This window comes from Phalacrocorax carbo, chromosome 3 (assembly GCF_963921805.1).
Source record: "Phalacrocorax carbo chromosome 3, bPhaCar2.1, whole genome shotgun sequence".
NCBI classification, from domain to species: domain Eukaryota; kingdom Metazoa; phylum Chordata; class Aves; order Suliformes; family Phalacrocoracidae; genus Phalacrocorax; species Phalacrocorax carbo.
Genome location: NC_087515.1, coordinates 39,014,879 through 39,029,213, shown reverse-complemented (window position 1 = coordinate 39,029,213; position 14,335 = coordinate 39,014,879). Strand labels below are relative to the sequence as shown.

Sequence of the window (14,335 nt, the reverse complement as noted above, 5' to 3'; positions counted from 1 at the left end):
CTAAGTTGAAGGCTGAGATACTTTATTGTTTTGCAACCATAGAGCTCTCCTGCATTCTAGAGCCCAGCCTCTTGGACTCTAACTCCCACATGCACAGTGTGAACAAAGAAGTGCTCCAAGCAAAAATGCATTCACAAAACCTGCTTGTAGCTGTGGGGCTTGGATACCACCCCCTGCCCACCTCCCCCACCTACAATACCACCCCGTACTATGCTGGATTTCCAGGATCACTACATTACCAGTATGCACCCTTTGGTCATGAAGAGCTGGCCAGTGTGGTTTGCATACTTCATAAACTCGGGGCTGATCTTCACATCAGGTATCAAAGGCTATTAAGAGGAGCAGCAGGGTGCCCACTGGAGAAATGCTGAGGTATCTGAAGTCCTGCACACACCAGAGTTCAGTCCCTGTTGCGGGCAGGCCACCAAGCAAGCATTGTCTCTCCAGTCCTGCATGCTTACGACAGAATGTGCTCGAGGACTCCTTGTCTGATTAACTGCTCGCATTTCCAGCGGGGTAAGAAGTGCTGCAGAGAAACACAGACAAATTTTCCTTGCAGACTCCAGACTTTCCAGGCGGACTGGATTTGTTGCTGTACACAACCAGCTCTGTTGTGCTGTATGTCTGCGGTATTATGGTACCAGATCAGACAGAGCTGAACCGCAGTCCTGGGCCATGCAGACAGCTTGCAGCATGTGCAAGGAGCCAGGTGTGCAGGAACTGTGACACGCTGCAAAGCTGGCACAAGCAGGGGAGTGTCATGGGAGTGAAAGGGAAGAAGAGAATGGACTACACTCTCTTGTCATGGGTACCTGGCTATTCTTCTTCAACAGGACAGTGGTACCATCATCGATCTCAAGTTCTCCATAGTCTCTTAAACACCGGACCTGCAAAGCGGAAACACAGCTCTCATATCATCAGATCTCCCACAAAAAACACTAGATATCACTGCTGACTTACAACACATGCCCCAGAACTGTAAGTATGGACATATTCCTACCTGCCTGCTGGAGCCTCAATATAAAGCAGACCTGGAAATACAGAGCTGGACCGATTCCACGGTCTGTGGGCTCTACCTGACATTCTCTTCCTGCCTCTGTCTGGAGCAAGAAGCGCCAGCAAGCAGACCAGCCCATCCCTCTACAGACTAGAGGAGAAGGAGCACAAGAAACAGGGTCTGGGGAACAGCAGCAGCATTTCCAGAACCTCCACACACACATACCAGAAAAAGTCAATCTGTTAACAGTGAAACTGTCTTAAGGAACAGATTGATTTGTCACTGCATGTTCTTTTGAAGAGAATATCAGAACAGAGCACTTCAGCTACTGACTCCAATTTCTCACATGTTCTTGTTTTGTTGTATCAATTGTGTAAAATGATTTAGAGTCTCATCTATCAGAGTCCATTTAAAATAACAACAAAGAAAACTAGTTAACAATTCTTAAAATGGGAACAAGGTTTCTAGATGATCTGAGAGTTGGTTAAGTTTCTGCAAAATGCTGCAAAAACTTCTCACTGGGATTCAGACCACACACTCCACCACACCAATTCCCTGTGGACTAGAAATGCTATCTTTCAACATACTTGGAGTAGAAGAATGAGTAAAATGCTGGCAGGCAGAGTGTAAAGAGTAAAATGGAGAAGCTGTGGTGCTCTCAAATGGTGCTCAGTGACCTTCTGACGTGGGATGGGGGTGAAATTCTCAAAGAAAAGATGGTTGGGCAAAATGTTTGCTCACAGACAGAAACCACCAATCTTGCACTTACTTCGATGTACAGGCTTTTAGGAGGTTTTATGTCCTGTGTAAGGTCCAGCCCCTCCTCTCCTCCTACTGACCTCATGTAGGTAGCCAGAGACTTTTTGTACCGATTGAACCATTCCACCTGTGGACATGAACAGCAATCCCTCAGGCAAAGCCGAACAGCTAATGCTGAAAGACAGATCCCTGCTGAGTGAGATCTAGCTTATTTGTACTGTCAGACCACTGTTCCTGAGTGTGTCCATGCCAGCCCAAGGTGAACACAAGCTCTTCTAAAGGTAAAAACTACCCCAGAGGCTGAGCAATCTGGATTCAGGGTAGGACACGTGGTGCTGCTATTAGCAGCTCTGTGCATTGGTCTAGAGATGGCATTTGAGAGCAGCATGTGAAGACTTGGTTCTGCTGGCTGCCAGTCTGATCTAGTGAAGACCGCCTGATCTTTAGAAGTGCCAGGCATCACCTGCACTCGGTAGCAGTTTGGAATTGTATCCACAGGCAATGAATAAACAAATCAGTATTTACAGAAAAGCACATTAAGTGTCACGTTTGTAGTGGGGGAAGAGAAGTCCACCCTATTTTGACTCTACTAAATAGATAATCTTATCAGGAAGAATAAGGGAAAAGGGGGGAAGAGTTTAAGACAAGGCTGACTCACTTCCTCAGCTGACATGTGGAACTGGATGGTGTTTGGCAGGACGCTGCCATACTCCCACCTTAGTGCTCGGATCCGCAGCAACCGGTCATATCTGAGGGAAGAAACAAGGGGCAAACCCAGCATCTTCGCTGAGGCGCATGCTGGTGATGTCCCCCGGCAGCACCAATGCCCCAGCCTGCCCTCAAAGCAGAGAGCAAAAACGTGGATCATTCCACCCACCTTCCTTTAAAGGATGGGGCTTTTGGCCTATCCAGTAATTAAAACTTTTTAAAAAGCAGGAGGAAACGGGGCCTTCTCTTTGTGCTCACGTTTGGCGGTACCAGCAATGACCACAGGGAGAGACAGGCCCGCAGCTGCCCTGCTTCCGCGCCTCGCAGAGGGACCACTCGCCCGGGCCAAGAGTCTCAACACCCAGCGCCAGGGGACCCTGTGTTTTGGGGGCCGCTCCCCAGTGCTGGCGGGGACAAACCGCCTCCCTGCGCCCCGCTCCCCCACCCCGGGCCGCGGCAGCCCCCCGCCGTGCTCACAGGTAGGCCAGGATGCAGCGCTGGTTTCGGAGCAGGCAGCAGTGCCGAAAACGGATGAGGAAAATCAGGTCCGTCCGCCCCGCCTTCGCTTCGGACCTGGGAGAGACGGAGCCGCGTTCAGCGGTGCGGGCCGGCGAGCGGGGGAGCGGAGGGGCTCCGCGGACGCGGCACTCACACGTCCGCCTGGTTCCGCTCGTACAGCGTCCGCATCTCCTCCAGGGCCTGCCGCAGCCCCTCCGCCTGCAACACCGGACACCGCCGGTGAGAGCGGGCCGCCACCGGGGCCGGCCCCGCTCCCGCCCCCGGCCCCGCTCCCGCCGGCCCCGCTCACACGGAAGGGCGGCAGGTGCCCGCCGGCGGCGCGGTGCAGCTCCCGCACGAGCCCCACCGCGCGCTCTCCCGCCATCTTGCCGCGCCAGACGCGCGCGCGGGAAACCCGGCCGCTCTGCAGCCAATGGCGGCCGGGGGCGGGGCTCCGCCACACCCCCCACGGGCCCCACCCACCTCCATTACCCGCGCCGAGTTGTGGAGGGTCTCGGCGCCGGTGGTGCTGCGGCCGTGGCGTGGGGCTGCGTTGGGGGGTTCTCCTGCAGCTGAGGGCTGCGAACCCGGGCAGCAGAGCCAGAGCAGCTCCCCGCCCCCGGCCGGGGGAGGCCGCCAGGAGGTTACCTCTAGCCGGTGCAGGGCCTTGCACCAGTGAACCCGGCGGTCCGGGCCCTTCCTGAGCACCCCTGTCCCAGGCAGGGTGGGCAACGCCACCACTACCTCGGCACCCAGCCGAGCCAGGGCCTGCATCCCGACCGGAGACCCCCATGGGACTGGGCAGAGCAAAGTGCTGACCCTATACTGGGCCAGAAGAAGCCCAACTCATCCCCTCTCTTCATCCACCTGTTTTCAGGCTTATTTTGACGTTTCACTCTTCCTGTTTCTGACTTCTTTTTTGGCCTCCCACCCCAAGGTAACCCCTCTAGGCCAAGAGTGACAGGAGCAGCAGTTGGATGGCCCCACCCCAGCCTTGGCTTGGAGCAGGGCTACCCCTGTGCTAGGTCAGGTCTGCTGTGGACAAGCCCCATACCCAGCCCTGTCCCTGTGGATGTCCCCTTGCACACCTGGGGCTGTACAAGCCCGCGCAGGGGGACCTCGTGCGACATGAGCTGTGCCAGCCGAGCTGAGGACATGGCAGGTTAAAACAGGGAACCAGGGTGAGAGGGGTCCAGTGTCAGGACGCTGTGAAGAGCCCACCAAAAGCCATGGGGTCTCTTCCTTTCCTGCTGACCCAGGCTGAGCCTGTGACTTCCAGATGGTGCCTTTCAGCAGCAGCGATGAAAGTGGGGAGCGGAGGGCATTACCACAGGCAGTTTTGGGGTCACGCTGAGAGGCCCTGAGTGGGTAAGGTAAAAATTAGCATTTTTATCCCACACTTTAAAAAAAAAAGAGGAGGGGGTGCCTGTAGCAAAACTGGTTTTGCCATTCCTCTTTTTGGTCTTCTCTGAGATGCTGCACAGAGCTGTCTCTCTGACAACCTCCTCCCTGTACTACCCCAGCACTTCTTGGTGCATCTCCCTTTTGCCAACAGCATCCTTCAAACCTGAAGCTTGCCAAAAGTAAAGCAGGAAAAGAAAAAGATGTGAGATGCATTTCTGGATGGGACAGGAAATTTTTTAGCACTCGAAGCCCTGGAAAGAGAATTAATAACCCAGGCCCACGGCTTGTCCCGTTCCAGGAATTTACTTCCCTGACTGTGTGTTTCTATGGTTACTAGGCATAAAAAATTACCAGCATTTCATACAGCACGGGTACGCAGTGGTAGTCAAAAACTGGAGGACTGGGGAGAGCACGGTGGGATTTTTATACCATCACTGAGACACCTCAGTACAGTTTTTTATGCCTGAAACATTTATGCTCCTTGTGTTTAGGGTGATGTGGCACCTGTACAACCGAGCAGAGACCATGGTTGGCTCTGGCAAGAGTGTTTTAATGCTCCCAACAACTGTTTTATTTGGTGTTTTAGGCATGGAGGGAAAATGCCAGAAATACTCCAGTCAGCTGAGAGTTGGGGATGGGCTTCTGGGGGTCTGTTTCCCAAACAGACCTGTTTCTTGGCCGCATGGTGCTGTAGCCAAGAGACCCAGCAGTTGTGTCAGGGTGGGGGTAAGAGGGGTGACACAGCAGAGATGGTGAGCTCCGCTGCTGGTGGTATGGGTCACCTCTTGTCCTTGTGCTGCCACCAAAACAGATTTGTGCCTACCTTGTACTGCTTCCTTCAACAGTGCAGCATGTTTTGCAAAGTATCTGACCTGTAGGTGGTACACTGCTGGCTAGATGATGAGCACATTGCCGTTAGCCAGGCATGGACAAACATGATCCCATGGCTGGAAACCAGAGCCAGAAAAAAACCCCATGCGTAGCTTCAGCAGATGCTGTAGGAGGGGCGATTTTGCACAATGTGGCGCTAGGACGGGAGGTTGGTCTTCAAAGACCAAAAGAGCATTGCAGTTGATGAATGGACAAGATGCAGTTTTGTGGTCAGGGTGTCATGCAGGAAGGCAGATGGCACTGTCTTGGGGTGCCTTGTATAAGCAGAAAAAGCACCTTGGAGCCAGGATCAGTAAGCAGCATCTCTCCCTCCTCTCCTCCCGGATGTCTGGCTGTGGCAGAGACATCTACCCTCTCCCTCCCCATTCAGCCCACAGCATGGCAGAGGTGTGGAGCCTGAAGAAGCTGCTGTAAAGTGCCTGTTCCCCAGAGGGCAGTCACTACAGAAGCATCACGTGTGGCTTGTCATTAATCATTCTGTTCTGCGGTTATAATGGCCCATCTGAACCAGAAAAGATAATGGCATAAACATACGTCCCTAATTCCAATTGTAGCTGCTAAAAATTGGTGGTTGTATCTTGCCGAGGGATAAAAATGTAACTGAGCCTTGATTGAAAAATTCAGGGGAAGCTGCCTTATCTGACTCCTTTGCCAGATTAAAAAAGCCTCATACATAAAAATAGACAAAATGAATGAAGAATTTACAAACATCTATATTTTGTGTTAGGAAATGTGATAAAATTAGGAAAACAGCTGAAGACACTGATTTATACAACTCTGACTATTTCAGGCAATGAGAGGTTTACATATCACAGTTTAACAAGATAAAAGGTCTCCCACAAAATACATAGATGACAGACATCTCATCTGAATTTGACATAACACAGCATCAAGTACACATGTAATGTGATGAACAGTGCCAGGTCGTTCCCCAGTTAGGTAACATACAACCTCTTGAATAAGGCAATTCAAACATAGCTCTTGATTCAAATCACAACATACCCAGGCAGCATGCAGGGAAAAGTAATTTATTTTTGTACATTGGAATGACACAACTTGCAACATGTTTCCATTTTATGTAGTTAGAGCAACAGGATATAAACCATTCAAATAATATATATATATATATCAAGTCAACAGTTGTCTTTACTGGAATAGAGATTATCTGTTTTTGGTAAAAATAAAACTATTTGAATTCACTAATTAACAAAATGCACAGTGATCAGAAAACCAATTCTTCTCACAATTGTCTTCCCTGGCTCGTTCGCATTTCCCTGTGATGCAGCAGCTGCGTAACCCCAGATTCAGAGAGCTCATTGCACAGAGGAACAAAAATTCAGCAGCATGTGGTTCCCATGGCTGCAGACTACGCTGTGTGCTTTACTGTGTGGGTGCGTGGCACCCGCAGCTGATGGACGGCGGTGCTCCTGTCACACCTGTACACACCTCACAGCTTGGAAACTGCATTTCATGTCTCCATTTCTGGGTGTCTGTCCAATAAAGCATTTATTTACACACATGCCTGACCTTCGGTGAGTCAAAAGTTGAATTGCATGCGGAAGCCTGTTCAAGGCCCTCATTTCTTTATCACCAATTAATTCCTCTGGATCTTTACAACCAAGAAATTTAAGAAACTGCAAATCTTCTCAGAAACAAAAAAAACCTGAGCCAAAAAAATCTCTGGTATGGTGGAGCCTAATAGATGTGGCTGAGGATGTATTTCCACTGCAACAGACTTGGGGATCACAAAAGATAGTGGAGGTTTTTCCTAGCATTGAAAAGTTCTTTCAAGAGGAAGAAATGCAGAAGGGAAATACAATTTTTCCCTTTAAAAAAAAATTGTAATTTCTGAATAGACTAGCCTGGGCAGGTTCTCCCTGGTAAAGGGCCATACATCCTCCTGTTTAACTGTGTACCTGCAGGGCCTGATCCTCTTGCTAAGGTATCACGTCCCGCAGTGGCTGGGTCTCCCCTGTCCATGTCTGTCCCCATGTGGGGAGGGGGACAGATCCAGACATCAGTGAGATTACTTCTGTCGCCAGGTTGGGGCTGCTGCAGGCGCTGGATGCATTGCAGGAATGGCTTTGGAGGGGGCCAGACCTCATCAGGCTAAAGCCCTGCAAAGCCCTGAGCAAGTGTTACCCACAGCCACAGGGCCTATTTAGGGCTAATAAAGGTACGTTGCTTATAAATAATGAAGAGGCAGAAGTTACCCACAAGGGGGTCCAAATGCCTCAAGCCTGCTAATGGGTGGTCAAGAGATTTCTCTCCTTCAGGTGAGCTACACAGCAGCTGCAACCAAGACCTTCCTGCTAGAGAACCCTCCCGAGCTTGGAAACCCATATGTCCACAAAAGGAACTACAGGCGGAACCAGATTGTCAGAGTGGTTGTTGCTGGATCCCAATTATCACTATTATAAAGTTGTCTTATGCCTCCTTACTACTCTATTTACTGCTCCGGTAAAAAAATCATTGGCATATTTCTTTGCCCTTAAAGATACAAAAAAGCAAATCTTCAAAAGATAGTGGGAAGAAAGGTGCTTTCACAATGACATTCAGAGCAAAAAGAGAGAAACGACATTTTACAGATCAGTAGAGAGCTATCTTTGGCAGAATATTTCAAATAAATTATTTTTACAAATATTTTCTGCAGTTGTATATTTATTTTGAATAGTTCACTTTCAGCTATAGGGTTACTGGTTCACTACTCTCTATTAATAGGAAAACACCACAAATATAAAAATATATGAGCTCAGCACAATTTTTAGGCTACCACAACTGTTTCCAATGATTTCAAAAGTTGTAGACCGATACCACAGAAAATATGAAACAGGTTTTCTAACAGCATGTGTCAGGTTTGAAGATCACAGCTCGTCACTGTTGTAAAACGCGCTGGGGAGGGCGGCTGGTGCCGTTGCACAGGATTAGCATGGAAACGAGTCGGAGGAGCCAGATGCTCAGAGCCAGTCTCTGTCCGCTGCCGGATATCCCCCTGTGGGGAATTGTCTCTCTCTGACCATAAGACTTAGAGATGCCGTGCTGGGTGGCAGCTGAAGGGTTTCCACCCTGGGCAGGAGAGGAGGGAAGCGGGTGGGCGATACCAGGCTTGCTGCGCTGAGAGTTTCTGACAAAAAAAAGCTGTACCCAGTCCTTGTGCTTTACCCCCAGGAGGGAGATCAAGCGCGGTCACTTTCACCTGCAGAGTCCCCTCCTTTCACCTTCACATGGGGAAAAGCACCCAGGGAGCCGCAAGCTTCACCCTTGCACTGTGGCCAGACCCTGCCCCAAGCTTTGGCCAGGACCCCAGTGGGATGGACACTCTGCGGGGGACCCTGAGCCTGGGCTGTGGTGGCCCAAGGAGGGGGCTTGCCCAATCCTAACCTCCCCTCCCCGCATGTGCCACCAAGTCCACTGAACATTTCAATTTAAATATTTTGCTTTGTTTATACAGCATGTACAGAATATACAGCATCAGATAATTATTTCCCAGTAGACTACATGTGTCTCCCAAGATGACCTCTTTTATCAACAAATATATATAAATCGACAGTAATAAAAGAGTCGTACCAACAAATATTATGGCTTTTCAAATAGTGTAGCTGCATTGTGCCATTGAACTTATGAGGAACCACGAGAGAGACAGAGAGATTGGGAGTCTTCAGCTGCTGAGCCCAGGGGCGATCCTCAGCTTTGACTCACCAGCACAGGGGCTTTACATTGCCGGGGCAGTGCTGGGTTGTGGTGCCAGGCATGGTGCAGGTGGCAGAGGGAAGGTGGGGTTGAATTTATGACCTGTATTCTGGTGTCCGTCTCCAGCCAAGCCAGTTCTTCTTCAAACTCTCCTTTTGGCCCTGCTTTGGAGAAATTTGGCTCTGCCCAGCTGGGGTCTGCTTGCCCCATCCCCAGCAGGGGAACCGGGTGATGCATCTGGCTGTCAGAGATCTCTCGCTCTCTCTCGGTCAGGGTTTGCACAAGACATCTGTCTGCCTTACAGCATCCTGCGGCTGTGAGGGGGAGGACACACAGGATGACAAGTGACACAGAATATGGGGGGTGACTGGGGCAGGTGGCTGGACTGGTGGGTGTTTTGGTGCATCAGGAAGGGTGGTCGCAGCCTCCTCCCTGCCTGCCTCCACTGTGCTACTGCCAGGGTGATGGGGAGCTCCCCTCGGGCCGCTGAGCATGGGGACAGTGGCTGCTGTCAGAGGAAAGCAGGCAAGCATGAGCTGTCATTTTTGGAGCACATCATTGATGTGCTCTAGCACACCAAAAATACCTTGCCTCAGCAGTGTTGTCCCCAGCCATCGCCCTGGTATGGGGTGCCTGTGAGGTGGGTTACCTGTGCCCCAGCACTGCACACCTGCTGCCTGCTGTGCCTCACGGGATGCATCTAGCCACTAGCTGCTCCCCTCACCTTTTAGAACCAGCGAGTCATTTTGAGCTCTTTGTCTCCTGTGTCCTGCTGTTACAGGGGGGGCCTGGGCTGTCTCACCCATGGGGAGCATCCAGTATCCCCAGGACAGGCTGCGCAGGCTGCTGCCAGCTCCCTTCCTGAGTGTCCCTCCACTCCTGAGTGGGACAGTGGAAGAAGCTGCTGATTTGAATTATGTCTCTGTCAAGACAGATGTGTTTCTGTGTCCTCTCCAAGCTCATAGCAACAGCCTGTTTTCTACTCTAGAAAGAGAAGCAGTTGCTTTCTCCGTGTTTCAAGTGTACAGAAATGGTTTTTGAGAACTGGAGTGGTCACTCAAGCATTGAGATAACCGGATCACTTAATTACAGCAGAAGATTAGTAACAGTTCTAAATTACTGCTACCGTTGTTTTTTTGACTAATTCCCATCTTATTTCCCTCTTCTTCAGAATATTATGGCCACTCCCTGCAGCCCTCTCTGGCTGAAATCAAGGCTGATGCTCACATGAACAAGCATGGGCAGCCCAGGCCTTTCCTTTGGCTCTGCCTGCAGGATGCTGAGCGTTGAGTGGCTCTGCCTGCTGTGGCAGCGATGTGGAGAGCAGCATGGAGAGAGTCCCATGCGGAACCAGCTGCCTTTGAGATGTGTGATCTTTCCTGGTGACAGCTTTGCTCCCTGGCAGTCTGACAGCTTCTTGCTGGGAATATCCCATGGGCTTGTTTGTTGGGGTGGGGAGGAGGTAGCGCATGGTGTCCTCTGCGTCCTCTTCTTGCTTTGATTAACAGTGACATTCGCACCTGGTGAACACCAGGAGTACCAGAGACCTCTCCGGATATCCTAGGGACAGTGGTAGGTATAAAGGTGCCCATCACTGCTGAGTGGTCTTCAGGAGTTCATGGTTTTGATTTTACAACCTCATGCCATGTCTCCTTAGCACAGAGACCTGGGATACAGAGGGCTACACGGTACCAAACTTGGCATTTTGTGGCTTTTACCAGTATGTATGTGTTTCTTCCAGCAGGAGCTAGGAAGCTTGGAGAATTCACCAACTTCTCCCCTCCATCCACAAATAAAACTGTTTTCCTGGATTACTGAACAATGTCCTCAACAGGTAGTCTTGACAGCTGGGTTATTTGCAGAGCCGTGCCTCCTAATGCTTAATGCATTAAGGAAGAAAGAAGCTGGGCAAATGTTGTCAGGAGTTGGGTTGTTGTCAGGGAAAAAAATAAATAGCGTTTTATTTTTTGCTAACATAGTGACTATAATGGAAAAGGTATTATCACAATCTTTTGCTCTCTAGAGCTGCTAGAAGTAGTGCATATTTCCTGATTAAGAGCAAGACGAGCAGGTCTCCTGCATGGCTCCCTGCGTGAGCACGTTTTCTCAAGAGCTCAGAAGATGAAGGAAGCAACATGGGTCAAACAAATGAGGACATAACAGACATCAGTTCATTTTCATCTATACAGGGGGAGTTCAGCCAAGGGGCATCTAATCACAGCTTTTATTGCAAGGCAAGACCAGGGCAGCACACAGGGCTATAGCTGAAAGCTGAAAGCGAGGGAGCCATCTCAGCATTACACTGAGCAAGGAGAAATCTGTTCGTGCACCTCCCTACATCCCTGGGAGTCACAAAGCCACTAGTTTGCAAAAGCTTTCATTAACACTCCCAAATAAGCCTGGTAGAAACCTGGAACACATTCACACCACCAGGACCCCATCTGTCCTGTGCTAGAGCAGCAATTTTACAGTTACTCAACGGGGAGGTCAGGAGGTGCAGGGAGAGAACCCTGTGGGAGTCCTCCATGTCCTGCAAGAGTTTAGGAGCATTAAGTGGGGATAAGCATCCCAAGCCATCGCAACTTGGTTGACTTAAACTCTACCCATTTTAAGTGGGGTCAGGAAAGTTTTGCAGGCAGGTTAGATAAGTTTTAGAATACCTAAAGCATGAAGAACAGGCTGCATTTTGAAAGGAAGGAGTTGAGGTTGACCTTGAACCATCAGTTAAAGCAATAAGCTTGCTCTGGAAGCACAGAGGCAGGGTTGGTGTGGGGGATGGAGCTGGAGCATCTGTGGGACTTGATAACAACAGTGGAAATTCAGCAAAAATGTTTAATCTTCAAAAAACTCATGACTGAAGGACAGCAGCACAATAAAAACAGTGCCTGTAACAGTGCCTTGGTGATGAGCAGTAAGGGCTTAGCATGCTGACATTTGCCTCTGTTGTGTGGAAACTTGCATGGTCCTTTGCTTGCAGGGGCTCAAGTCCAAGATATCTTCTGGAGTGGTTAATCTTTGCCCTGAGATACAGACAGCAAGCCTGAGCTAACAACATAGCTGTTTGGTCCAGTGAGACTCGTCCCTTGCAGGAAGCCCCCAGTTGTGGGACGGGAAGGTCAGAGAAGGCTCCTCTGCAGGGACCCTGAAGGAAGAGGACACGCAAAGAGGCTCCACCGGGGGTACCAGCACAGAGTAAGCCCTAAGATGGATTATCACTGTGTGCAGCCAGCCATTTTGGGGCCTTGAGATGGCTCAGGGTGGATGCTGGAGGACCCCAATGTCAGGCAGCATATGGTCGTGGTGCATTGCTAATGCTCCTTCCCACCACTACCTAGAACTACACACAGTTGGGGGTGGGGTGTGTGTGCTAGGAGGGGCAGAGAGCTGTCATAGGGCAGGACAACAGATCAAGGGCTATTTTGAATCAAGTAAGTAAAAATACTCCCTGGGATTTGTGTCCACAGACAGCCAAAAAAGCTGGAGGCTGTGCTATAGCTGTGCAGAAATCAAGATGCATGTCCATAGCCACAGCAGCTGATGCAAGGGGCTATACTGTGGCAGTGCCTAAAAGGAGATATCCAGGACTGGGTGGGAGCCCATGGCACTTCTCCCTTCCCTGTGCCCTCTGATAATGGGCATCCCACTGGCAGCTCTCGGCTCCACTGCCCAGCAGTGCTCAGCAGCCCTGTGGGAACTGTGTGCACCCCAGTGCCCTCTTTGACACTTCTAGGGAGGGGAGCCCCAAGCTGGCATTCACCTTGGGAGGGTGGGAAGGAGCCAAGGAAGGGTGCAGCAGGGCCTGCAGGAGAGAGAGGTGAGCTACTCTGGGGGCACAGGGTGCTCAGGAACAGGGCTGCCCATTCTCAGGATGCTCCAGAGAGACAGCAAGACCACGTGGAGATCCCTTGGATGCTCTCAGGGACATGCCATAGAAAGCAAATCCTGCCAGTAACAGCAATATTCTGGCTATCTTTGCTGATAACAGCTGCTGCTTGGCCAGACGGGACCCTTTCATTCACAGCAACCCTTCCCTCTGCGTTGCTGGTGTTGCTGGCTGGCGAGAGGCTCTTGGCACCTCCAGTTCCAAAAGGAGGAAGGCTCAAGTCCTTAAAAGGTGAGGAATCTCACTATTTATTGTCCCTTGGTGCTTTTTTTCAGGAATACAGATGCCTTTGGATGCTTTCCTGCATGAGTAAATGTTTTACAAGATAAACAGGCTTTTCTGCAGCTGTGCTGTGCATGTGTATGCATGTGTGTGGTCAGTTATCACATGCTCAGAGAGGCCAGAGAGGTTCCTGGTGCTCTGTAAACATGCTTCCCTGGATGGGCCTGGGTGCCAAAGCCTACAGAAAAATAATGCAGGGGTTTCTCCTGGAATAACATCCTCCAGCATTCAGTTTTCCCTCTTTTCTCTCTCTCTGTCATTTTCTGGCTATGCCCAGCTCTGCCCCTCTGGGAATGCAGCTGAGCCTCCTTCTTAGGTATGTATATGGCCCCCAAAACCATTGCACTTGATTCTTACCCAAGCATTTTAAAATAGCTGTAACAATAACACACAGGCTCTGGTTCTCCCCTCTGCTTATAGCATAAATAGCACAGTGAGTTTATAGACTGCATCCGCACTTGTGACCAGAAAGGGCTCAAAGCCTTCCTTTTCCTTTTTCTCCTTTAAGGAAGTGATGAAAGTGGGGGGAAAGATGCAAAAATAACTCTTGCAATCTCCCCTCGCCCCAGAGGGATTTACGTCTCTGGAGCAAGTGTTTCCCGTGATGCCTGGGCACAGGTGCAGGTGGGCAGTAGCAGTTTGGGTAGGCTCAGCTGTGAGATGCTGTGGGTTTGTGGCTCCTGCTGGCACCAGGGACCTGTCGAGTCCCTGGCTTTTTTGCACCTTTTCCATGTGTTCAGGTTGTGGCTGTGATTTCCCTCCTCTCCTGTTGACCCTGGAAGAGCTGGGGATATGGTTTTGCTAAGATGCTCAGGGCTGTCACTGCTCTGCGTGCTCCTTCCCTTTGTCCTCAAGTGCTTTGCAGTAGCCTGTAGAGTTATTTGGATGTCTGTCTCTGAATGTACTTTGCACGGCGCTGCATCCTTTTCCATGGAAAGGTTTGCCTTTGGCTAGTGGGGTGGTGAGAGAGGGTGAAAGCAGCCAGGGCAGGTGGACGAATGGAGGCTGAGGGTTTGAAGTGCTGTTTCTAGCAACCTCCCTGAGCCTGGGGCTTTATCAGAGATGCTCGATGCCCTTCCCTTGTGAGGGAGGGTGGGGAGGCTGGCAGAGATGAGGAGATGGGAGGGCACTGGCACTAGATGTGGGAGATGGGTTATGCCCTATGGGGCAGGCAGGTGTGAGGGCAAGACATGCCATGCTGGGGGCTGTGCTCTCTGCTGCTG

At 50.6% G+C, this 14,335-nt stretch overlaps 1 protein-coding gene across 1 annotated transcript; it reads right to left on the bottom strand.

The window, feature by feature from the left end:
• Positions 1-5: 5 nt before the first annotated feature.
• GINS1 (GINS complex subunit 1) lies at positions 6-3,382 on the bottom strand. Its single transcript, XM_064446578.1, has 7 exons — positions 3,273-3,382; positions 3,117-3,181; positions 2,942-3,037; positions 2,415-2,505; positions 1,767-1,883; positions 813-887; positions 6-526 (listed from the first exon to the last, which is right to left on the bottom strand). Exons 1-7 carry the CDS (start codon positions 3,345-3,347, stop codon positions 458-460), a joined length of 588 nt encoding a protein of 195 aa, XP_064302648.1. The 5' UTR covers positions 3,348-3,382; the 3' UTR covers positions 6-457.
• Positions 3,383-14,335: the final 10,953 nt, after the last annotated feature.

What these genes read in the sequence shown, in the direction of transcription:
- GINS1 (XM_064446578.1), bottom strand. Translation starts at nt 3,347, where the DNA reads ATGGCGGGAGAGCGCGCGGTGGGGCTCGTGCGGGAGCTGCACCGCGCC. An exon ending in GGCACCTGCCGCCCTTCCGT is followed by an intron (nt 3,182 to 3,272) that starts GTGAGCGGGGCC and finishes CCGGTGTTGCAG; the next exon opens with GCGGAGGGGCTGCGGCAGGC. An exon ending in TCCACATGTCAGCTGAGGAA is followed by an intron (nt 1,884 to 2,414) that starts GTGAGTCAGCCT and finishes TCATGTCCACAG; the next exon opens with GTGGAATGGTTCAATCGGTA.